General features: G+C 58.1%; 3 protein-coding genes across 7 annotated transcripts; 1 reads left to right on the plus strand and 2 right to left on the minus strand.

The window, feature by feature from the left end:
* Positions 1–1186: 1186 nt before the first annotated feature.
* RAB7B (RAB7B, member RAS oncogene family) lies at positions 1187–6688 on the minus strand. 2 transcript variants are annotated; one of them, XM_063356431.1, is made up of 7 exons: positions 6604–6688; positions 5111–5169; positions 4022–4083; positions 3746–3872; positions 3381–3596; positions 2368–2493; positions 1187–1902 (listed from the first exon to the last, which is right to left on the minus strand). In XM_063356431.1, the coding sequence occupies exons 2-7, from the start codon at positions 5120–5122 to the stop codon at positions 1822–1824; spliced, it is 624 nt and encodes a 207-aa protein (XP_063212501.1). In that variant the 5' UTR covers positions 5123–5169; positions 6604–6688; the 3' UTR covers positions 1187–1821. The 2 variants fall into 2 exon arrangements, with proteins under 2 accessions (XP_063212501.1, XP_063212500.1); XM_063356430.1 differs by lacking the exon at positions 6604–6688 and having other exon boundaries at positions 5111–5510.
* Positions 6689–8698: 2010 nt separating this feature from the next.
* CTSE (cathepsin E) lies at positions 8699–13161 on the minus strand. Its single transcript, XM_063356429.1, has 9 exons — positions 13103–13161; positions 12312–12468; positions 11426–11543; positions 10208–10326; positions 9916–10115; positions 9535–9657; positions 9303–9444; positions 9097–9195; positions 8699–8863 (listed from the first exon to the last, which is right to left on the minus strand). Exons 1-9 carry the CDS (start codon positions 13159–13161, stop codon positions 8699–8701), a joined length of 1182 nt encoding a protein of 393 aa, XP_063212499.1.
* Positions 13162–16810: 3649 nt separating this feature from the next.
* Positions 16811–22303, plus strand: RHEX (regulator of hemoglobinization and erythroid cell expansion). Of its 4 annotated transcripts, none has more exons than XM_063356641.1 (7): positions 16811–16942; positions 17513–17690; positions 18638–18748; positions 19373–19461; positions 20279–20386; positions 20758–20819; positions 21182–22303. In XM_063356641.1, the coding sequence occupies exons 3-7, from the start codon at positions 18732–18734 to the stop codon at positions 21386–21388; spliced, it is 483 nt and encodes a 160-aa protein (XP_063212711.1). In that variant the 5' UTR covers positions 16811–16942; positions 17513–17690; positions 18638–18731; the 3' UTR covers positions 21389–22303. The 4 variants fall into 4 exon arrangements, with proteins under 4 accessions (XP_063212711.1, XP_063212712.1, XP_063212713.1 ...); XM_063356642.1 differs by having other exon boundaries at positions 16835–16966; XM_063356643.1 differs by lacking the exon at positions 17513–17690 and having other exon boundaries at positions 16838–16966.
* The last annotated feature ends 1349 nt before the right edge of the window (positions 22304–23652 follow it).

Raw genomic sequence — 23652 nt, forward strand, 5'->3', positions numbered from 1 at the left:
GCCGGACACGCTGGCTGATGCTCAGCCCGACTGCGCTGGGACGGGGGCTGCATCCTGCGGGCAACGCCGGGCACAAAGTGGGCTCCGGCTTGTCCAGCTGCCTCGGGGATACAGGGGGAAAGGGAGCGCGGAGCTCGGGGACGAAATAGTTAATGCCCCTCTCCTCCCAATATCAAGAGACAAATCCTCTCCCCCGGCGTGGTGCCCAAATAAACAGGCTGAGCGTTGTGTAAGGAGGAGGGTGGGAAGATCTCTACGTGCCTCTCCGGAGGCTGGCGGGCTAATTACGGCACTGCAGCCCCCGCGCCCCCCGCGCCGAGCTCTCGCTCAGGTTTTGCCCTGTCTGCTCGCACCCACTGGCCCCGGGCCCTGCCACTGCCACACATGGGTGCTGTCCCCAGCTTGTGTCATGGCTCGATGGTCCTGGGTGGGGAACAGCCACGATGGGGCTGTTGCTCATGGAAAGGTCCGGGTGATGCCAGGGCAGAGCCCCCATGGCCCCCGGGGAGCTCTGTGGGACCACTGGGGTCAGTGTGGATGGGTGTGGGGAAGGGTGGCGAGGGGGCAGGAGGTCCCGTGGAGACCTGCCCAGGCAGCCATGGGGCAGGGTGCCCAGATGGGGGTCTCCCGGGTCCATCCAGCCCTATGGCTCTGCAGCGAGCAGGGTGCTGCAGCCCCAGGGATGCGGCTCCGAAGGCAGCAGGGAAAGTGGCACAGGGTGGCCACGGCCACCTCTCTGGCCAGCCCCAGCCTGTGCCTGGGTGCAGGTTGTCGGAGGTGCCAGAGCCAGAGTTGGATGGATGCAGGAAGGGAGGCAGCCGCTCGGCTCGGCTCTCATCAGGCTCCCTCTGCCGACAGCCGCCCTGGCCAGGCCCCCGCGCCACCACTGCGCACCCGCTTTGCACGATGCCCCGGACACCTCCTCTTTCCCCTGACACAAAATTTGCGCTGGAAAAAACAATCCAGACCCAAAATGCATCTTCCTGCCTCAAGAAGCTGGCACAGGCTCAGAGCTGCTGGCCTTGCTGGAGGAAAGTCCACGGGACAGCCCAAGAGCCCGGAGCCCCCACCCCGTCCTCCTGCTGCTGGACCACAGGAGTGTTTTGCCACACAGGTGTATAAATAAAAAATATTTAATTTCCTTTTTTTAAAAAAAAGAATTCCTGACAAAGTGCTTTACTGAGGATCCTCGCCAGTGAGGCGGGAGGTGGAGGGTGTTTGACAGGGGGTGTGCATGAGAGCAGGGGAAACTGAGGCACGGAATGGTTACATCCGCAGCAGCTGAGCCTGGACGGGGAGACCCGGCTGCTCTCAGACCTGCGCCGTGGCCACCAGCCCCACGCCTCCCCCAGGGCAGCCCATACGCACCGTGAGCCCTGTGAGCGATGCAGAGCCACCAGTTCGCGTGCTGGGAAGGGTCACCCGTGGGGCCAAGGTCATGGTCTCTGGAAAGGCATCAGCAGCACTGCCCGGCTCCCTGGCACCATCACCGCAGGGGGGTTGCCCGCTCGGGTGCCAGATGGCTGGGGATCGAGGGGGTATGGGGCCACCGTGACGCAGCAGTGATTTGGGAGGCTGCTGGTTTGGGAGAGCAGCTCTGGGGAGGTGGGAAGGAGCAAGCCCCGGGATGTGCAGCCAGCTGGCCCCGGCATGTTGAGTGGTGGCCATCCTGCGTCCTGGCTTGGCCATCCTCTATGGTAGGGCTGGGGCGGGCGGGGGCCACGGACACCCAAGCAGGGCTCCAGCCGTGGGCAGCGTGGGGTCCGGCATGCTGGGGCCACGCTCCTGCAGCGCAGCCCGGAGCGCGGTGTGTGGCCAGGGTCAGCAGCAGCTCTTCTTGGGCTTGTCGTTGGGAGTGAGTTTGATGGAGTCGGTTAAATAACTCTCAAAAATCCCTTTATACTGGAAAAAAAAGAGAAGAGAAAGGGTGAGTGATGTCAGTTCAGAGCCAGCCTGGGCTGGCCAAAGGACCGGGGAGCACAGGTTCAGTCCCGATTAAAGACAAAATCCAGGGAAAAGCCGCCAGGCTCAGCTAAGGAGCGGGGCCACCGGGCTTGTGTGGCGTGGGGACACAGGTGTCCCCATGGGATGGCCGCTAGAGGACAGTGCTGGCACGCTGTGCGGTGCCGGGCGCCCTGTTCCTGTCACCACGGGCAAAGAGAAAGAGCAATCCTTATTCTTTTCTAACTTGTTTTGGATCTATTTTGAGAAATCAAGCACTGATGCATTTCCCTTTCCTGGGGCTGTCCTACACGTTACAAACAGAAGATGTTCTGCATCGGAAGGGGTCTGTCAGATTGGCTCTGGCCGGCGGCTGAGTCCGGCTCCCACCCGATTCCCTGCTGCCGGCGCGGGAGCGATGCTCACCGTTGCTAACGCCTGCTTTGCGAGGGTCTCGAAAGCCTCTGCAACGTTGATGTTGTTCTTGGCACTGACTTCAAAATATGGGATGTCTTTCTCCTTGCACCAGGCTGAGGCGATCTCCTTGGGTACCTGCGGGGAAGGAGGATGGAGCCACAGCACAGCCCCACACAGGGCTGCCCGCGGCTGCCGGGGGGGTGGCGGAGGGGACCCTCCTGGCCCATCCAGGCGCTGCTGGGGGCAGGGTGTTGGCAGTGCAGGCAGCTCTTGGAGATGTGTCCAGTTTTGGGCCCCTCACCACAAAAAAGACATTGAGGGGCTGGAGCGTGTCCAGGGAAGGGCAGTGGAGCTGGTGAGGGGTCTGGAGAATAAGCCCTATGAGGAGCGGCTGAGGGAGCTGGGGGTGTTCCGCCTGGAGAAAAGGAGGTGGAGGGGAGACCTCGTCACTCTCTACAACTGCCTGAAAGGAGGGTGTAAAGAGGTGGGGGTCGGACTCTTCTCCCAAGAAACAGACGATAGGACAAGAGGAAATGGCCTCAAGTTGCGCCAGGGGAGGTTTAGGCTGGATATTAGGAAAAATTTGTACGCTGAAAGGGTTATTAAGCATCGGAACAGGCTGCCCGGGGAAGCGGTTGAGGCACCATCCCTGGAGGAATTTAAAAGACAGGTAGACACAGTGCTTAGAGATACGGTTTAGTGATGGTTTTGTCAGAGTTGGGTTGATGGTTGGACTCGATGACCTGAAAGGTCCCTTCCAACCCAGGCCATTCTGTGGTTCTATTCTATGCTTAATTCCTGCTGCCTTCAGTGGGGACAATCTCAGCTGCGAAGGGACGGGGGTGGTGGTGTGCTGCTTCTGCCCTCCAAAAGGCATGGGGGAGGCAGCTCCTAGCCTGGGAGCCCTGGTTTCCCCGTGAGCATCGGCAGAAGGCTGGTTCTGCAGGCGAAGGAGGTGCACTTATAAGCTGTTGGGGCACTAAGGCATCCCAATGCACCCACCCCAGCTCCTCCACACTTACCTGCCGGTCGCAGATGTCTATTTTGTTCCCCAGCACAACCATGGGGAAATCTTGCTCCCTCGGAATGACCTTCTCCAGGAAGTCATCTCTCCAGTTGTCCAGGGACTCAAAGGACTCCCTGTCCGTCACGTCAAAGGCCAGCATGCAGCCATCCGAGCCTTTGTAAAAGGTCGACACCATGGACCGGAATCTCTCCTGTCCCCCCGTGTCCCAGATCTATAGGGCAGAGAAGGACACGGGTACAGACACATGACGCGAGCCCCACACCTCATGACACCAATAGGCGTTTGGGGACAGCAGGACATGGTGGGACACGTGCCCATGGGACCAGGACGGGCCCCCCGTGCAGTCCCAGCCCCGCTCACCTGCAGTTTCAGGGGGGTGTTGTCCACCGCGAGGACTTTGGTCAGGATGCTGGCGCCCAGCGTGGTGCGGTAGTCTTCGTAAAACCTCTTGTGCACGTACTGGTGCAGGAGGGAGGTTTTGCCCACGCTGTCAGAGGGAAGGGACGTGGGTGAGGATTTGCCCCGCAAAGCCGGGCTCAGGGGGTCAATTTCAGCAAGGACGGGGGCTGTCACCCACAGGCCCCCGGGCCAGCGCACACGTGGGGCTTCCCTCCCATCGCCAGCGCCGCTCCTTACCCCAGAGCTCCTATGATAATTATCTTCAGATCCACCTTCTTGCTGGCATCCATGGACAAGCCCTGCGGGACGAGAGGGGGTCACCCGGCTGCAGGGATGGGACCGGTTCCTAGTGAGCCCTGCGGCGGTGGCAGAGGTGTGGGAGCAGCTGCTGCTCCCCACAGCCTCTCCCCGCTCCCACCCCGGCCATTCCAGCGCCCCGGACGCTGCTGTGTCCTCACCATGTGTCCGTGCCGTGCCAGCACCCTGCTGCGCCGGCGTCCCGGCAGTGGTGGGGGCAGAAACCCCCGTGACGAGCCCGGCCCACGTCACCGCCTGGGACCGGCTCCCGCGGTGTCGATGCGCGTCCAGACACGCCAGTGTGCTGCAGCGCTAAAAGCTGCTTGTGAGCAACTTCCCTGCCTCTCCCTTTCCCTCTAAAGTGCAATCCCTCCCCCTAAACCTGGCACACAGCAGGGTTCTGGGGAAAATTACATTTACTAAAGAAGACCGCGGCCGGCTGGACTTTTCTGTGTGCCCCAAGCATAGCCCAGGGATGCCACCCAGCCCAGGAGCACCCCAAAAGGCTCCCTGCAGGCTGCGTCCCCAACGCGTCCTGGTCTCCCCATGTGCGCTGTGTGTGGCCATCCCCAGGCAGGAGCCCCGAGTGCCTCCAGCAAACCCCCTCCCCAGGCGGGGACAAGCATCCTCCGGCGGCCTCAGCAGCCCCGGCCGCATGGCACCGGCCAAGGCGCAGATGGAAACACTTACTGACAGCCTCTTCTCTGCATTTTTCCCCGATGCGCTGGCCGGCCCTGCGCCGTTCCCCCTTGGCAAGTGGCCCCTGCCAGGGCGGCTCTCAGCCGTGGGGTCCAGGCTCTCCCGCACCCCCTCTGCCACCCCAGCCCCGCCGCGGGCAGCATCCTTGGCACAGGCAGAGCCTCATGTCTCAGCGTGCACAAACTTTCCAGCCCTTTTGCTGGCACCAGACAGCTTTCTCAGAGGCCAGGCAGTTTTAAACTCAAAATGGAGTTTCCCAACCTTTTTGCCCACCGGCTGATGCTCCGGGGGTCTCCTGCTCAGCCGTGGGCTCTGCTGCAGCGCACTCACCTGCCGGGGCATCCGTCTGCCGGACGGCCGAGGCTCTGGGCTCTGTTCCAGCCGGCGTCCTGCGGAGGGAAGAGACAGGAGAGGAGGATCCAGGAAAGGGCGGCCGTCCCCGGCGCTGATTCCTGCCTGCCTGCCGCCCGGGGAAGGCGGCTGCGGGGCCCCACGCCGTGACATCAGCAGAAAGGGGCTGAGATCCTGCCGGAGCTGGCGGAGGAGCCGCGGGCGGGTGCCGGGATGTCACGGCATTTCCCTCGGCTCTGGAGCTCTGCTGGGCGCTCCCCAGCTCAGAGTCTGATAGGGGGAAGGGACCAAGGTCCCCTTTGTCTGCTGGGGTTTGGGATTGACTTTTGGCCTCTTCTCTTGCTCAGGATCCCCCGGTACCTTTTACCCACCTCCTTGGGACCCCTTATCTGCATTCCTGCCAGGGGATTATTTAGGGCTGAGAACAAAAGCGCCGCGGGGCTATCGGTAGCATCCCCGGAGCCCGCCGGAGCCACACTGGACTTTGCTCAGGCAGCCCTGATAGCGCGGGGCAGGAAAAGAAGCTTCGGGAGCCCGGGGACAACGGGAGGACGGCGACAGGAACCGAGGAAGCCTCTGGCCACCTCTCCGAGCATCAGGCTGGTGGCCAGAGGCTTTTTGCCGTGGGAAAACCCACTTGGCCATGGCTGCAAAAGGCAGAGCTGTGCCTCCCTCGGTGCGCAAGGGCAGGTCCTGAGCCTTTGCCAAGCATCCGATGGGATATGGGGTTTGCACCCCCTCACCCTGAACAGCAACCGCCGGTGGCCTCGGAGGGACCGTGCGCCCGGGGACACGGAGGGACCTAAGGTCCCTCCGTGTCCCCGGGCGCAGGGTCCCTCCGAGGCCACCGGCTTTTGCTTTTCCACTGGTTGCCCTTGTTTTTGTAGGTTTTTTCCCCCCCTGTAGACACCCCTTATGGGATCTCAGGGAAGATCGCTGCACTCAGCAGGAGAAACCCTCCTCCTCCTCCTTCCCAGGTGTAATTTTGGGACCTGTCTGGCCAGAAAAATCTGTTTTTCCCCCCCACCGCCACTACGGGACAAGTGCGGGGAGGAGCAGGAGAAGCACCTGAGCCAGTTCCCACCGGTGGTGGGTAAACGGCTGATGGTTTCCCCGGGGCAGGTCTCTCCTAATCCCTGTATTCAGCCTATTTTTGTTGCTGCTGCTTCACCTTTGCCCTTGCAGCGAGACTTTGTTGTCCAGACTTCCCTCCTGCCTACTTCTGCCCTGGTTCCTCCCCGCGTGTCCCTCCAAGCCTGGCGGGATGGAGGTTGCTCACCCAGTCAGATGATCGATGCCTCTCCACGCCGCTGGAGATGGGGTTTGTGGTCACGTTCCTACAGCCGATGCCCCGCAGCCACTTCTGCTTTTGGGCAGGAGGGGCCGTATCCATCAGGGCACCCAGCCCAGGCTCCATCTTTTGTTTGATTTCACAAGAAAAGGGATTTTCCCAAAGCTCCTGCTCTCCTTACCTCTCCTGTGCAGTCGTGCGAGCTTGGCCCCGGATGAAGGCGGTGGGAGCGGCGGTGTAGAGGAGGCGACGGCCAAGACGTTGTTCAGCAGCTCCTGCAACCACAGCTACGGTCCTGTCCTCGTTGGTTCACCAAGTCAGCAATTCTGAGGAAAAAAGCGTGGGGTTTGTGCCCTGTGACTATGAGGAAGGTCTTGCAGCTAGGAGACGATGAAACCCAGGCTGGCGACTGCCACGTCCAGAGGAAAGGCTGGTGTGGACAAGGAGGGGACATGCCGTTCCCTGCGGCAAGGCTCGCGGGGCAGCGAGAGTGAGGGAAGCGGAAGAAAGCAAAAGGCGTCCAAGTGACTAAACTGTTCCCTACGGCTGTTCGGCCACCTCTGCTCCCCGGGGGACAGCGGGAGCTCCCTATTGGGATGCTCAGTGTTTGCTGGAGCATCCTCTGTGTGAGGGGAGGAGGGCTGGAGACCCCCTGAGACCCACCAAGAGGACGTGGGATGCTCTGGGATCCCCAGAGCACACAGCACCAGTGCAGAGCAGTCCCGGTCGAGTCCAGGCTGGGCCACCTCTCGCTGCTGGCCAGTGGTCGGGGGCACCAGGCGGTCCGTCATTGTGCTGGGAAGCTGGATGCTCCCCCAGCGCCTATGGCCGCGGTGATGGGCTGGTGCCCGGCGGCACCTGGGCGTGCTAAGAGTTAAGCTGGAAGAGGGAGAGGAGACCTTAGTCCAGCTGCCCCCGCACCTTATCTGCGCTGTGCCTGCGGAAAGCACAGCTGAGGTGAAGTCAATACAGGAACCGGTTACAGAAACCATATGTTGGTCAGTGGCACAATCAATGTTTCTGAGTAAGGCAGATATTTTCTTTTATTGCAAATGACGAGCCCAAGCCGCAAAGTTTACAACCAGATCTGAATTTTCCAGTGCTCTCAGGCCCAACCCTGAAGTTTGCTCCGCTCTGGGAAAGATACAGCAGCTGCGAAGCCTGGCCCCTGCTGAGGGAAGGAACCCCGGCACCGCGGGGGCTGCGGGGCTTTGCAAACCCAGCAAAGGCAGGGGTAAAAATAACCCTTCTCTCTGCTTCCCTTTCTCGCTGCCTTCCCTGCGTGTCTCGGGACGCATCATGCATGAGCCGCGATTGCTCACGCTTCCTCCCGCATCCCTTGCACCGTCAGCAGGTCCCACGCGCCGCAGTGACTCACGGGGAGCCCTGCAGCCCCCTGGGCCCCCAAGACCCCCCAGCCCCCCAGCCCTCTGAGCCAGCCCAGCCCAAGCTTGGCAGCACGCCGCTCGTTTACCCTCTCTCGCTTCGAGCACCCACAACCATGTTGTCTTTTGCAAGTGCCCGGGGAATCAAAGCAAATCTCCCTGGAAATCACCGGTTTTACCAGGAGTTTTGTGGCACAGAAAGAGCCCCAGGGTCTCCCCAGTCTCCTCGTCACCCTTTTGTTTCCCAGCGTCACCTCAGATGAAGTGACATGTTTTCCCAGTGAACTCGCACCTTCCCCAGCCCCTGCCCTTGGTGGGGAGCGTGGGGGTCCCCACAGCCACCTCCGGGGACTTTCTGCTCCACGTGGGCAAAGTGTCCTCTTCTGCCCATGTGGAAATCCCAGCTAAGGACCACAGAGGCCGATCTTTCAGATCCAGCGTCTCCTGCACTGCCAAGGCTCCGGTAACACCGAGGGTAAGACGGAGCCTGCAGCAGTGCCGTGGGTGCACCGAGGCTTTTCGCTCGCCGGGGAGGAGGGCAGGGTCTGGGAGGGAGGATTTAATGCTCCCGTGCATCCCAGCCGAGATCTGCGGCGTTGCTGCTGTGCATCGACATGAGCGTGGCCGGTCTTGTTTTATTAAAGCTTTTATTGACCCGTGTTTACAAAAAAGCAAACCTGCAAAGCAGATCGCAGAACTGCTCAAGACATTTTTATATTCACTACGAAACGGCTTCCTGGCATGGACCGAACCTCTGCTGGGCTCTTCAGCCACGGTCCCCGGGTGTCTTCATCACCTCCAGGGACACCGATGAAGTGACGTCCCCTGCCCTGCCTGCGGGCAGCAGCCCGGTGGCTCCCTTCCCTTCCTGATCCATGGGATGCTGCGGCCCTAAGGGACGGCGGGGGCCAACCCCACCCTGTTATTTCCACGATCAAAGACGGAGTAAAACTGACGGATGAAAACGTCGCCCAAAATCCAGAGGGGTCCGGCGGGCGGGGCGATGTCCAGCCCCTGGAAGCCGCTGGTGCAGAAGGCCATGCCGTCGCTGTACTCCTGCAGAAGGAGAAGCGCAAAGCTGGGGACGAACCCGAGAGCCTCGTGCACATGGAAACACGCAGGAACGATGTCCTCAGGTCCCGTGCACTTCGAAGCAGTGGGGCTCGTCACCTGCCAGGACACGCGGCTCAGCTCTCAGGGTGGCTCTGGGCCACCTTTGTCTCCGGAGCCGCTTTTCGAACCCAGCAGATGGGAATTGGGGGTGGTGGCACCGATGGCCGCAGCCGTACCATGAGGGTGTAGGCCTGGGCGCCGAGCGTGTAGGGGAGCCCGTTGATGGTGAAGGTCACGTCGGGCATCACGTTGAGGTTGCTGCACTCCACGGCGTACTGTGGCAGAGCCGGGCAGCTCAGCGGTGCTGCTCCACGGGACGTCCCTCCCGCCGGGGTGGGGGTCCCAGGGCTTTGTCCCCTCCTCTCCCCACCCTCACTCTCACCTCTCCGTCCACAGGCATGGCACCAATGGAGCTTTGCAGTTCTTTTATATCCTTGGTGGGACCTGTGATGAGCGACGTCCCGGTGTCCACGATGGCCTGGCAGCTGTTTGTGCAGAAAGCCACTGTCCCACCCACCTGGATGCTGGAGGAGGAAGGAGAGAAGGACCAGGAGGGACTTGTCCTGCTGCCCTGCCCCAGCCCAGCCCTTCCACCCCTGCCCAGCACCACTCACTTGTCCAGCTGGATCTGCCAGTAGCCTTGCTGGGTGACCGGCACCCAGTTCAAGGTCCCCGTGAAGCGGGAGGGGTCAAAGCCACCAAAGAGCAGCTCTCCTCCCAGGGAGGATTCGGGATTCCTGGTGGGAGGAGGAGGAAACGTGAGGGATCTTCTCCCTTTTACTTTGCGCATCGTATTTTAAACGGGTGGATTTATACCCACTCTCTTCCTTATGCTTAGTCACTTATTCCTGTAAGGCCTCAGGTCTGCGATACTTGTCATGGTCCCAAAAAACCCCTTTACTATGTCCGTAAAACACCCTTATTTTAGTATCCCCCTCCCCATAAAACCAACGACTGAGTCTAAGCAACAGCCTGCAGCAAAGCCCTGTCCGTACGTGCTCATGTAGACGGAGAACATGGGCAGCTCCACCAGATTTTGTGCCATCATGTTGTCGAAGACGGGGGTGACCCCGTCCACAGCCAGGGAGGGGTAAGCCAGCCCCAGAATCCCATCAAACTCGGCATCCAGGAAGGCTTTTCCCGGCTCGCTGACGCTCTCTGCAAACTGCTGGTTGCTCACGGTGAGACCCTCGACCTGTGGGGAGGAGGAGGCTCGATGGTGATGCTCAGTCTGTAGGCAAGTGCCAGGCACGTTGTCCAGGGCAGGAGAAACCAAAGATGACTCACGGCTACTTGGTCAGATCCGATGACCCCCGTCAAGCTGCCGGTCCCGTACTGGATGGAGAAGGGGGTCCCTACCGCCTGGTACGTGCTGGACTGCGATGGTTGAAACTTGGTGTGCGCAGCTGGGGAAGGAGACGGGAGCTATCACCAGAAACACCGTTTATCTGCGTGGCCATGGAGGCCGGGAGCCCCTGCCATGGCCGGCAGCAGGGACTGGCCTCGGAGCAAACGAATGGGGCAATGTGGCATCGCCAAAATGCCTGTGTCATGGGCACGCTGCCGAGGGAAAGAGCTGCTCATGGGACAACGGGGTATGTTGGCGATGTTTGGAGGAGGAATAAAAATTACCCCATTCCAATCTGCCTGAAAGGGGTGAGGTTTAAGGGGAGCGGGATTAGCTTGAGCAAGACTTTTATGAGACCTGGAGATCATAGAATTGCAGAATGGTTTGGGTTGGGAGGGACATTAAAGATCATCCAGTGCCACCCCCTGCCCTGGGCAGGGACACCTCCCACCAGCCCAGGTTGCTCCAAGCCCCGTCCAACCTGGCCTTGAACCCCTCCAGGGATGGGGCAGCCAGCGCGTCTCTGATCGGCGCTGCTGAGCCTGTTTTACAGACAGAAGCAGCCCCGCGGGCGCTGCTGCACCCAGCTGTTCTCCCCAGCCCCCTCCCCGTGAGCTCCGTTGGAAGCACCTGAGGAGCCCTGGGGCTGCTGGAGATGCTCCGTGTCCGAGGCAGCAGGGCTGGACTCACCGGGGCTGGCTCATCCCTGACGGCCCCAACAAGCCCCGTGTTTGCCACCCGGCGAGCCCCCGGGCAGCCAGCCCGGAGCCACACCATGGTCTCTGCGCCCGCCTTGTTCCTGCCGCCCAGCCCCGTGGTGACAAGCTGTATTAAGTGCTGTCATCCTCGCTTGTTTGTTTAAAGGCTCTCCCATAAGAATGGCCTAAAGAGCACGTCCCATATCTCCCGCGGCTGATGGTGCTGGTGGTGTGACTGCTGCCTGCGCCTGAGCAAACAAACCCGATGAGGCCCCCCCCAATTTCTGTTATCCCTGCGTGCCTTGGAGGGCTCAGCTAGGTGGGGGGGGTTCCCACCAAGGTCCCTGGGCTGTGTGTGCTGGTGACACAACAGCCTCTCTGGGGCCACCCCGGGGGTGTCACCCAGGGTCCCACCGCTGCCGGCTGAGGGGGGTGGGCGGTCGGGGAGCCCCCACTCACCGCAGGCTTTGCTGACGCAGTAGACGGACGGCACCCAGAGGTTGGAGGAGCCCGTGTCGAATACCACAGTGAAGTTCTGGGGGGGGGTCCCGATGGAAATCTGCCCGAAATACTCCATCTAGCAAAGCGCGGAGCAGACACCCCCATCAGCCATCGGCACGCCAAGAAATCCCGGGAAAGGGGAGCCTGTGCTGGGGGGAGGCTGCAGAGAACTGATGGGGTTCGGTGTGGGGGATGGCTGGCACCGGGGCAGCGTTTCATCTCTCACGGCCACACCGTGCCAGGTGAAATAAAGGAGCCAAATATTTAAGGAACAACAAGGCAAGCCCAGAACAAAAGGCAGGATGGGTGCGGGCGCCACCCTCTTCCCGCTGGATTCAGTGGGAAGGCCGGACCCTGAGGGGACACTCATCAGCGGGATGCAGACAGTGGCAGAGGCTTTGGGGACAGGACCCTCACACTGCGGGAACGGGGTGACCTGGGGAACACCCTCCACCGCTGGCTCTGGGTCCTTTGCGGGGGGGGTCTTCTCTGCTGCGTGCGACGTGTGTTTGTGTTTTGGAGGAAATTTGTCTCCCTGCTGTGTGCCCAAGAGCACGGCAGGCTGGGGGAGGGCAGCAGGCAGGGGGAGGGCTGGCAGTGCCTGCCATGAATGCGGTCCCTTGTCCCCTCTCATCGTCACTTTCCCAGGAACAAAGGCCCAGGCAGGAGCGGGCAGGCAGCGAGCCCTGGCACGCCGGGGCAGCGGCTGCAGGCGTGCTCCGTTAGCAGACGTGGGCTTTAGGGGAAGTCTTTGGGCATTGGGGACAGCTCATGCAAACTAATGTCCTTTCAGGGTGTCTGCTGGGACTTGGCACCCCCCAGCCCTCAGTGCCGCCACGCTTACGTCCAGGTAGTTGACGAGGGGCTCGCTGGTGTCCGTGAAAGCAGCGCAGTCCTCGCTGTACTGGACCATGTCGAGCCTGTGGGCTTTCCAGAAGTGGGAGAGCTGCCCACGGTCCCGCAGAGACTTCCGCAGGGAGCGGTGCCGCCTCAGGGTCACCCTGGGGGAGCAAGGGTCCTGGTCACTCGCCCTGGGCCACCAATGCTGCCGATGCCCTGTAGTCCCCACCTCCGCCCTGAGTCCCGGTGCCACCAGGATGCAGGTCCAGAGCCTGTTTCCCTGCATCCCCCATGGTGATGCTTTCTAGCTGGGGCACAGCGAAATGGGGGACCCGAGCTGTTTTAGGAGGCAGCAAATCAAGGACAAAGACAGCGGGAGAGCCCACAAGCCTGCTTGCAACGATGGGTCGGGCAGTATCTTGACAGGACTGATGGAAAAGGACCCTTAGGCTGGGAGAGGGGACTTTGTACCCGTGTTTTCTGCCCCGTCTGCTGGCACAGCTCTGGGCTGGAGCCGGCAGCTCATCCCGCAGACCTCCCCGCAACCCACTGCTGCTGGCAGGGTCCATCCAGGGGGACAGAGCCGGCCAGGGAGCCGATGGTCTGATGGGAGCAAACCAGCAAAGCCCTGTGTGGTCTCTGCGTGGTCCCTGCATGGTCCCCGCGATCCCGTGTAGCCACAGGGTGTTGGTGCCGGGGGAGCTCCTCACCGCCGTGCTCGGCACTGGCTGCACCCCGGGAGCGAAGCCCCTCTGAGAGCCCAGGGAGTGGGGGGCACCCTGGGGACCCCCTTACCTTTTCAAGCCACTGGCCAGGGAGAGGCAGAGCATGGCGAGGAGGAGGAGGCGCTTCATGTCGGCGGCGGTGCTGGCCTCGGCCAGGCTCTGCGGGTGCAGGCAGCGCCGCGGCGGCGTTCTTATACCGACAGGTACACCCTCGCCCCGGTGTACCAGCGCCCGCGATAACACCCCTTTCAATGTCAACACGGGGCTTTGGCGGTGGGAATGAATCACTGGCCACGTCCCAGGCGAGGCAGAGCCGGTGCCCCGGGGCCAAGTTTGTTCTTGTGGGCGAGGGGCTGGCAGCGGCCGGGCAGGACGGTGCATGGGGACGTGCCGGGCGCTGGGCTTGGGGGTGTCACACGCTTTTAGGGGCAGCGAAGGTCCCGCAGCAGGAGCAGAATGGGGTCTCCATCCCGGCACCAGTTCCTTATCCAGTGGAAATCACACGGCCCAGCTAAACCGATGGAAGGCCCCCAAAATGCTCCGGGGGAGCATTTCCCCTTTCCACTGCCCCACAGCCCCCCGGGGACCTGCCCGTGGCCATGGGGTGTCAGGGGGGTGCAGGAAAGGCATGTGTTCATAGCATCGGGCAGCTGCTGAACAAACTTTAAAAGGCAAAGACTAATTAGCAGTGATGGACTGCTCAGGAATCTGCAACTTTCCCTTTTAAATAGCAGTCAGCGTCATCAAAGCACAGTCGGGAAGAAGCGGCTTTGCACGGGAGACAGTTACGTGTTGCCTTACAGCCACTAATGGGCTCTTCTCGGTGGCTGATTTTTGTTTAACATGGGATGGCCGTCTCATTAAGCCTCTGTGAATGCAAATAAAAAAATGCTAACGAATAAATAAAGCCTTCAGATACAGAGGGGAGACGAGTGGGGGGAGGCGAGGCTTTTCTTGCTGCCACCGTCTCTCAGACACGGACGCCGTGTCGTCCTTGTGCTTGTTTTCCATGTTTATGGCACTCCAATAACCAGCGATGGGTGGCACAAAGGGGGGGTGTTTTACCCGGTAAGTAGTGTTCGTGTAATTAACAGGGTTTCTACCCTTAGCGCTGTTCTAATCAAATTTCCATTTATCGCGGTTAGGCCATTTTATCTAATTAAAGTCCTCGCCCCGGGAAATTAAAGTCCCTGCCCGTGAGGCACAGGTACCGGCGGGGCTGTGTGCCCAACGCGGCTACCGGGGCACGGCCGAGAAAGAGCCTCCCGTCTCCTCTTGGGGGGGTTTTGTCCCTCCGTCCCTGGGAGCCGCTGCCGGGCTCCTCCTTCCACGGCTTAAAATGAGTTTAAGCTTAAAAAAATCCCATCAAAAGTTTCTTCGGCGTGAGCGCGGAGACGCGGGGCTCGGCAGAGTCTGTGTTGATGGTGGATCCAGGCGTTTTTTCCAAGTCAAGTGCAAACTCCCTGCACTTTCCCATGCCCAGGTTCGTGGCTGCAGTGTTTTTTACTGAGTAACTTTTATACAAAATTATTATTTCCCTTTTGAGATGCAGTTTAACGTACCGGCCTCCCTATTCATCCTAATCATGTATTCATAGAAGGGATTTAAAAAACCAAACATCCTAAACCAAAACCAATTGCAGCAAGTGCCAGATCAGCTGAAAGCAGCAAAGTCGATTGTTACGGACACGGTTTATAACCCAAAAATTCTGTAGGAAAATCCAGCCTGAAGGGTCATTGTGCTCCTGAGATAAACGCGAGCGTGAGCTGTAGCACAGATGAGCCGAATACTTTAAGCGAAATAGTTTATTTACTGGAAAAGCTCTCTAATTGGATCATCATAATCTGCAAACTCATGACAGTAGATTCAGAGTTAAAATACGAAGATTAAAGAAATAGAGAGGCCAAACCTTTAATTTAGAAATTTTTGAAGTTAAGCAAATCTATTTCTACTTTTATGTAGTTATTCTTTAAGTAGTTTTAAAACCTAAACTCTTAAAGACAAATAAAGATTTTATTTCAAGTCTAACAAAACGTTTCTTTTCTCTTTCTTTTGGGAGCCAATGCAAGATTCAGACATGTTTATCCAGAAAAACGGGAAAAAAGGTTTTTGCTTCATATGCCTTTACGGAACCTCCTGATGTGGCGGCGGGAGCCCAAGGCGACAGACCAAAACATGCGGAATTATTTATAAGACCGAGGGCCTTTGAATCCGCCTTGTTAATAAAACAGCAGAAAAGGCGCTTATGTTCAGCAGAAATGTAATGAAACGTGGCTGCCAGCTACTGGAACATGCCGGGTCTATAAGCAATATACGGCCTGTGTATAGTCCCGGATTACGTCCAGGCAGGAGCTGTCGTAAAGCGTATCTTGCCCCATCCAGCTTTACATGTTTGCCCTCAGATACGTTAGAAATAGGTTATGCACCTTCTGTGGGAAACACGCCTCTCACCCGCTCGCCGTACGGCGCTTTACTCATTTTAAGAAACCTGCTTTCAGGCTAAAAATATGTTATCTCTGTTCTTTTTTTTTTTCATATTTCCTTTAGTTTAGCCACTTCCACTATTAGCTCTGACTGATTCAAATCGCACCCAAGTAGCGTTTTCTGAAAAGCCTTTTTTTTTTTTTTATTCTGTTTATCAAATGCTTCTTCCACCTGTTAATCTGCTTATACATCACTGAGCACTTGAAAGAGTAAAAAACCCTGCAATAGCAAACACTTTAAAAAAAAAAAAAACAAAACCCAAGCAATCTTGAGTTAAATATTTACCCGTGGCACAGAAGCTGTGGGTGAAGCAGGACAGAATCCCCCAGTGATGGAGCTGATGGTCGGCAGTCCCAGGGGGTGGGGGGGACGTGGGCAGCAACTGGTGGGGACCTGGCAGGGGACCCCAGCTTGCGATGCAGCTCCTGGGGGCGAACCCGGCAGCGGGGGCGTACGTAGAGTTTCTCGACACGGGTTTCTTTTTGCCTGCAGAAAGTCCCTGGGGACTGTCTGGGATGCTGGGATGTTCTCTCCCCGGGAGAGCACTGCGATGGGAGCGTGGGGCTGATGGAGATGTTTAAACGCCGGCGGGCACCATCCCCAGGAGTGGGGGACCCCGCGAGAAGGGGGGTCCCTCGCTCCCTGCCCATCTCCTGCCGGGGAAGAAGCAGAGGAGAGGTCGGGCTGCTGCAGGGCGTCTCCAGCACCAAAACGCTGCTTCGGCGCCAGAGCTGCAAAGGCAGCTCCTACGAGCGGCCCCCCCAGCGCTCCCCAAATCTGCTGCGAATCGACGAGACGACTCTGCCGTTTGCACCCTGCCATTTTTAAGTGATGTAGCAAGTTACCACCGACTAGAAAATTTTTGCAGAAAATGGGCAGGTGGAGGCCCATTGATTCACCCCCAGCAGACACCAAGCCGTGCCAGGCTCTGGGACCACGTCCCTTATGATTTAGAATGTTTTACCCCTATAGAAGACTTTTACCTGGAAGCACCCAGAGCACTTTTTTGGGGGGCAACTGAATTACTTGTGGCTGAGGTCCTTCCCCGCGGGGACCCCTTTGCTCCAGCGAAGCTCAGCCGCATTTTAGCACAAACCTGCTGGAAGATGGAGCAGGAGGGGGGACACCTCCAAGGAGAACCACCCGGAGGGATACAGTGTCCCCAGCCCCAGAGCAGAAGTGGCTGCAGAACAGCAGAGAAACACCCAAATATATTTAAATGAGCCGGGTGACAGAGGGGAAGTGTCATGGAACCTCTTGTGGGCTCGTTCCTGCCATGGCCATGGGGGTAGAGCGAGACCGCATCCGGCACCGAGCCGGCGAGGCTTCTGCACGGCACTGCTGGAACCCAAAAATGCTGCCAAAACGCCCTTAATTCCTGCTCTTTCCACGGCCCCAGCTGCCCAGGTCCTGCGGGAAAGGGAAGGTACGGAACGCTCTGGTCCCCCAGGTAAAATCCCGTTGGATATCGGTCTCCAGCGGCCGTCGCACGCGATGCCTGGGAAAGCAGAGGGGTCGTATGTCGGGACGAGAGCTGGGTTTGGTGTCTCCATCCGAGGGATGCCCGCGGGCGTGTGACGCTGTCAGCCTGAGCTTTACCTGGGGCGGCCAGGCCTGACGCAAAGGGGACTAAAATTACCAAATAATTAAATCAATTCCTGTGATTTTCTTACCTTTAGGTTGAGCGTAGACAACTTGAATTCGCTAACCAGCCAAGTAGGAGCTTTCTACAAGCCTTGATCTCAATGGGGCATCTGGCTTGAGAAAGGGTTAATACCCTGGGGGCTGGAGGGGGGAGGCTCACAGCAGGTTACTTAATACACCAAAAAAGTACGTGTGCTGCCAGAGTCTTACTAGCTGTTATCTTCAAAATAGACATTTCAATACACATATGCGTATCAACTCTTCAATCTCGCCATACCCCATCTCAGCAAAGAAGCTGCCTGCTACTGATGTTTGGATTTGGGTCTTATTTTGCAATTTCCTTTTGAAACAGCTCATTTTTCAGATTGTTATCTGCTGCAGCAGCACCTCCTGCCCCACCATAGGAAATGAGCCATTTAAGAATCACAGCCATTTGAGAAGGATATTTGAGGACAGATCAATTCAATAAGGGAGGGGAAAAATTCCGGCAAGAAATGGACTTTTAGCTTGGCAGTTGCCAAACTGTTTGGGTAAGTGGAATTTCGCAGGAGATTGGCGAGGCTATTGGAAAAGCTTTTGATGAATTACGCTTAGAACCGTGTCATAGGGGAAATTATAGCATCTGATCCATAGGATGGATAATGCCTTTGCTCTAGCTACCGATCTATCTATCAGTCTATCAATCTTATTATTATTATTATGGCTCCTTTAATCACTGTATTGAAGCTTTAGTTGAAGATAAGCTCCCTGTGTTAGCCATTTATAAACAGTAAGTATATAGGCATCAAATGAAAATTGAAAGTGCTTTTCCGTAAGTGACGAATCACAAAATTAATGCCCCTGATTGATGTCCTGTATTATAAATCTCTTGAATATTATGGCCAAAAGTCCCAAGCCGAGGGGTCCGGTTCAGGCGTATGTGTTTTTTAATTATGTGCCTTAAGTCCCCTTAACTTCAACAGGATTTAAGCGCTCACCTAAAATTAAATCCGAGGCGTTTTGAATGTAGAGGTGTTGAAGGGCCGCTGACCTTTCTGGCTGGATCTTGACCGAAGCAAGAGCCCAACGCCAAACCCTTGGCCACCTTTTGGCTACTTTCTTCTACGAGTCTTTTTTTTTCCGGATTGTAGTTATCAAATATTTTTGGTGGATTTAAAAAAAAAAGAAAAAAGAAACCCAAGAGCGGATTAAAGCAAGAAGAATAAATTTCAGTTCTTGTAACTATCAGCGCCGCGGTGGAGCCCAGTCAAGTGTCAGATATGACGGAGACGGCAGTGAATAAAACCATGAAGCCCAGTGATAATGGCGGGGAGGGTCTGGGGCTGGGTGAGGGGTGCATGCGCGAGGGGGGGAGGGCTGGCTGCCTTCATTTTACGCCTGCGATGTCAGACCACTGCTCGCAAGCGGCGAGCCCCGTCTCTAGTTGACGCGGATCAGCGTGCAGCTCAATGGGACCATTTTGGTTGATTGCTACTAGGGCTGGCTGCCTCTCTCTGTGTGTCCCCCCCCAGCCGAGACCTCCCGTGCTTCGCTGGGCGTCACACCGGCCACCGAGACGCCTGGCAGGGAGGATGAGCACTTGCGAGTGGTGAGTACAGCGTCCCGGGCTAAAGAACCGCCGGTAGCCCTTTGTGGCCCCCCTGCAGCGGGGGGAACGCTCTAAGGTGGAAGGATAACCCTGCTCCGGCCATCTTTCTGCTCAGCTTCTCGCTCCTTGCTTGGCCGGGGATGCTGCTCCTCGCTTGGGAGATGCTGCTCCTCACTTGGGGGATGCTGCAGCCCCCGTCGCTGGTGACACCGCGCCTGCTTTGTGCTGCGCTGGGGGACAAGAGCGCGTGGTCACTGGATGGCCGTGCCTGGCAGACACGCAGGCGCGAGCCACAGAAACGGCTTGTGATTTTGGCAGGAGCCATATTTGTAACTTCTCCCTTCCAGCAAGCGCTGCGCACCCCCCCGCCGGCGATGAGGCTTTCGAAAACCCTGCCTGAGACGGGCACCCAAAAGCGAAGCGCAAGGAAAGGAGCACTAGTCATTCTTGAAAACGAAGCCCCAGATTTCGGGGCATGTCGCCTTAAAGACAAAAAGCAAAACCAAAGGCTGTACCAGCAAACCAGCCAGACTTTGAAGCAGTGGCGGCCAAACAGTGTCTGAAAGATTTAAAATAATTTGGTCTTTTCTTTCAACTTTGACAATATATTTTTCTCCTGTTCAGGTGGATGCTTGTTGTCATCTCGGCTGTCACCTTGATCCTGTACGCTCTCCTCTTGCTGACACTATACATCATGCTCAGCAGGAAAATAGGTATTTTACTGTCTCATGTTCCTCATCTCGCTCGCAAGCGTCCAGTTCAGAGAACGAAAGTCATTTGCCCAAAGCTTTGGGATTTGTAAAGCACAACCAAGTCCTTGATCTGGGGCTGGCTCTCGGGGAGCGACTGGCGCTGCTGTGGAGCCCACGGGGGCGGGGGTCGGGGCGCCCCAGGGACCTGCCAGACCCCCAGGCGGGCTGGGGACCGGGTGGGACTGGGACGGGGACGGGGACGTGTCGGGGCAGGGACTGACACCAGCATCGCGGCGCTGTGCCGGGGGACGGTGCCCCGACAGCCGCTGTGTGTGGTGTGGGCAGCATCGGACAGGGTTACACTGCCTATTGTGGCTTCAAAACCATTTTCTTTTATTGCTCTGGTTAGTAGAGCGGTGGAAAAATCCCATCCGAATCCATTTGCAAAATATTAATTCAGATGAAGCTACAGTTACCAGCAGGAAAATCTTTTACCCAAAACTGCTGCCCGCGTTTGTACATAACCCAGCTCTGCTTGGCCCCGCGGGTCAAACTCATTCCGAACTTGCGCGGGAAGAGGCGCCGGTGGCGTGATTTAACACTGGAGTCTTTCGCTGTGGGAGAGCAGGGCACGCGCTTAATCATCTCCGTAATTGAATTGATGGATATTTGCTTGCTCCAAAACATAATAACAATTATTGTGGTGCTGAACTGGCTTTGCTGTGGGGCGCTGCTGGGGCTTGGGGAGCCGGCGGCGGGGGGGTGTCCATACGGGGTGGGTGGGACGCAGCCGGTGTCTGGGGCTGGAGCAAGGCTCTAACTGGCCTCTCGGTTGCAGCCAGCCATTCCTGCGGCGAGCGGGCCGGCAGCAGCCCCCCGGCACAGCCCCAGCAGCTGCCCACCTCCCCGGCGGCAGGGGAAGGGGCGCAGAGACCGACCTACGCGGGTAAGGGGGGGATCCTTCGGCAACGGGGGTTTGTCCTGGCACACGAATACAAAGGTGCGGTACTGCGTGTGTGCCATACCCGCCGCCTTAACCCGCTGTGAAGAGCCTCACCCCCCGGTCTCGGGGAGGAGGAGGCAGCGAGCAGCCGGGCGAAGGCAGCGGGCAATTCCAGCATCCTCCTGCCCCCCTTGGGCTTTCCCTGCCCCGCTCCCCGCGGGCAGGCGGGTGACGAGGGGAGGGATCGCACTTTTGGATTTCCGATTTTCACTCTCGAGTGCTGTTTCACTTTTTCTCCCTGATCTTTCTATTATTTTTTTTTCCTTTAACTCCCCCAAGTAGCCATGGCAGTGGTAACATTTCCTCTTTTTAAGGGAGCAGTGACACGTCTTCGGAGACCTCGGAGGACTCGGACAGCAGCCCGTCCAACCCGCAGGTACGGCCGCAGGCAGAGCCTTTGCCAAAACCAACCCCAGCCGCAGCGCCGGCAGTGCCAGTGCCAGCGCCATGTCCCCACGGCTCCTGCCCAGCTCGAGACCCACAGAGCAGCAACGGGGTGGGGCAAATGCATGAAACCGCATCGAAATAGCAGCAGTGAGGTACTTCAGTGCGGTTCAATGAGCTGGGGTGGTGGTTGTCACCTGCCATACGCAGCATTCCTCATTTAGAGGGAAATGTCCCCGTGGGGTCAGGGACATCCCTGGGCACAACCCGGGCACCTTGAATGGTGGGTTCAAGGGCAAAGCCACCCCGGGTGGATGCTGGTGCTTGACCTGGGGTTCGTGTCTGCTTCTCCAGGGCCCTTGCTCACAAGAAAACCTCAATTACACGTCGCTGGTCTTCCCGGGGAAAGGCCGCGGGCCAGCCTCCGCTGGAGACTACGAGAACATGAAGACCGGGGTGGACTACGTCAATGTGGACCCGAAGAAGAGGAAAGCGGATTTCTGGCCCTGCTCCAGCCCCGTGGCATCCAAGTCCATCGAGTACACCGAGGTGAAGCTGTGACTCCTGGGATGCTGCTGGCGGGGTTTGGGCTCAGACCACCACCGGTACAGGGAGATGCCCGGAGCCCCCGGCAGCTGTGGGACAGGGGCTTCCCCTTCCCCTCGCCTCGGTCGGCGCCTGGCACTGCCTGACGCCCACTGGCTTTTATTCCTTGTAACACTCGAGCCCGCCAATACAATTTCCTTGGTATTTTACTTAAATGCATCACTGTTCCCCGAAGGCTGCTGCGCGTGGGATGGCGCAGGGAAGCATTCCTCCTGCCCAGGCTGAAACGTGCCCTCTGGTTCTGTGTGGTGGCCCTTTTCCTCATTTCATGAAAGCAAGTGAAACATCTCGCCCTGCCCTTCAAAATGGGATGTAGCTCAAGGAGGGAAATGCAGTGGTCTTCCAAATATCCGCCCAAAGTGGCTGGCATCTCCTCTGAATGATGCTTTCTTTGCTGATCGCTGTCATAAAATACTTTTAAATACAGTTTCTCCACCAGCTTTGCCCTCACTGCCTGACAAGCCCTGGTTCATTGCCCTCCCCTGCACCCCTTTTCCTTTGATGCTCAAAATCTTTCCATGTCCCCGTCGCCCTCAGAGCTGTCGCTGGGGCTGGGGTGGCCACGTGGGCGGCTTGATGTGGCATCGGGGGGATGCCAGGGCTGGGGAAGGAGGGGGGCCCTGACAGGGAGCTTCCTCCCCAGCTGAAAGCCGTAGGCATCAGCCCAGCTGGCAAAGGGCCGGGGGCTTCCCAGGGGATTTATATCCCCCCTCCTCAGCTGGAGGACCTGGGCTGGCTGCTGGTGCCTCTGGGCTGTGGGGGGCACGGGACTGGACCACAGGTCTCCACGTGAGTGTAGGCAAGTCAAATCCCTCTGTGTCTCGCGGGGAGGGATGGTATTCCGTCTCCCACCTTTTGCTTTTCCTGCTTTGTCCCTGCACCGAATGCCGTGGGTGCAGGGGTTGGGATCTCCCCAGCAGAGCTGTAGGGGATGGGGGGGGGGGGGGTCAGTGCCCTGGGCTGGGGCACATGCCACTGCCCCCCCTCTGATCTGGCACCAGGCTGCACATTTTTCCTTAAGTATTGGTTTAATTTCCAGGGGACTCGAAGTACAGCACTGACATTTTCTCTAATAAAATGCAACCGGGGGCTCTCCAGCTTGTGGAGATAAGCTTGGGATTGTGAACGGGATGTGCTCGAAGGCTGTTATTTTCTCCGAGGTGCTGCGTCCCCTGCCTGTCGGTGATTACATCTGCCAGGTCACCTTCATGCTCCCGAGCTCTGGGAGAGCCAGTGCCCGGCGGCGGGGGCTCGCCATCTGCAGCAAATCGCTGCTGCGAACGGAGCCGGGTCCTTCCCATCGCTCTGCACTTTGTTATTACAAGAAATAAACTTTCAAAGTGCCGGGGAAGGGGAGCTGCGCAATAGCTGGGAGCTCCGTCGGGGGGGACGGAGCCGCTGCTTCCCAGCACAGCCCCCCTCCATCAGGGATGGAGCCGCCCCGAGCGCGTCTCCGATGGGCTCAGAGCGATGTGCTTTAATGAAAGGTTGTGAGACGATTGATTCGGTATTGATCCCGGGGGGGGGGCGGGGGGGTCAGGCACTCCTGGTTTTACGACCTTGTTGTGCAGATCTGGCCCAACTTGAAGGGCACGTGAAGGAAAACGTGCAAAACCCCAAAACAATCTCCGGGAAACATTGCTAAAGGCCAGGAGAGGTGTGTTTTTGGAGATGAGGCCAAAACCAGCTCGTGGGCGTTTCTGGAAATACTGATTTAAATGCTTGATGATTAAAAAGTGAAAATAACTTAAGATTTCAAAAAACTTTACTCTTAATGTCTTATTTTTACAGATTTTAGCCTGTGATAATAGAGGGAATAATGCACCTTGCTTGCGGGGAATTGGGTACCTTCGGTGCTCGCTGGGCACTCGTACACCCCCCATCAGCAGCTTTTGAGCTCGACTCCCAGAGCAAAGGGATGCTCTCGCCTGTCTCCCTCCTGCTTTCGTCTTAAACAAAACAGCTTCTGGGAGACCCACGACACGCAGGGAGAGGGGCAGGGGCCAGGATGGGGCTGCAGGGCCGTGGTTTGCTGCCGGCCACTCTTCTGTGCCCCCAAGCTCCCCGAAGCCGTCCCCGAGCCCTGGGTGGCTTCAGCGCTCTGATCTCTGCTAAATAAGACAAAAGCAGCAGCAATTTGAGAGCAGCTCTTTAATGGGATGCAGCAGCTGTTGAGCAGCGGCGGGGGGGGCTGCGAGGAAACCTGATGGAGGGTGACG

The sequence above is a fragment of the Chroicocephalus ridibundus genome, chromosome 20, assembly GCF_963924245.1.
Source record: "Chroicocephalus ridibundus chromosome 20, bChrRid1.1, whole genome shotgun sequence".
Lineage (NCBI taxonomy): Eukaryota > Metazoa > Chordata > Aves > Charadriiformes > Laridae > Chroicocephalus > Chroicocephalus ridibundus.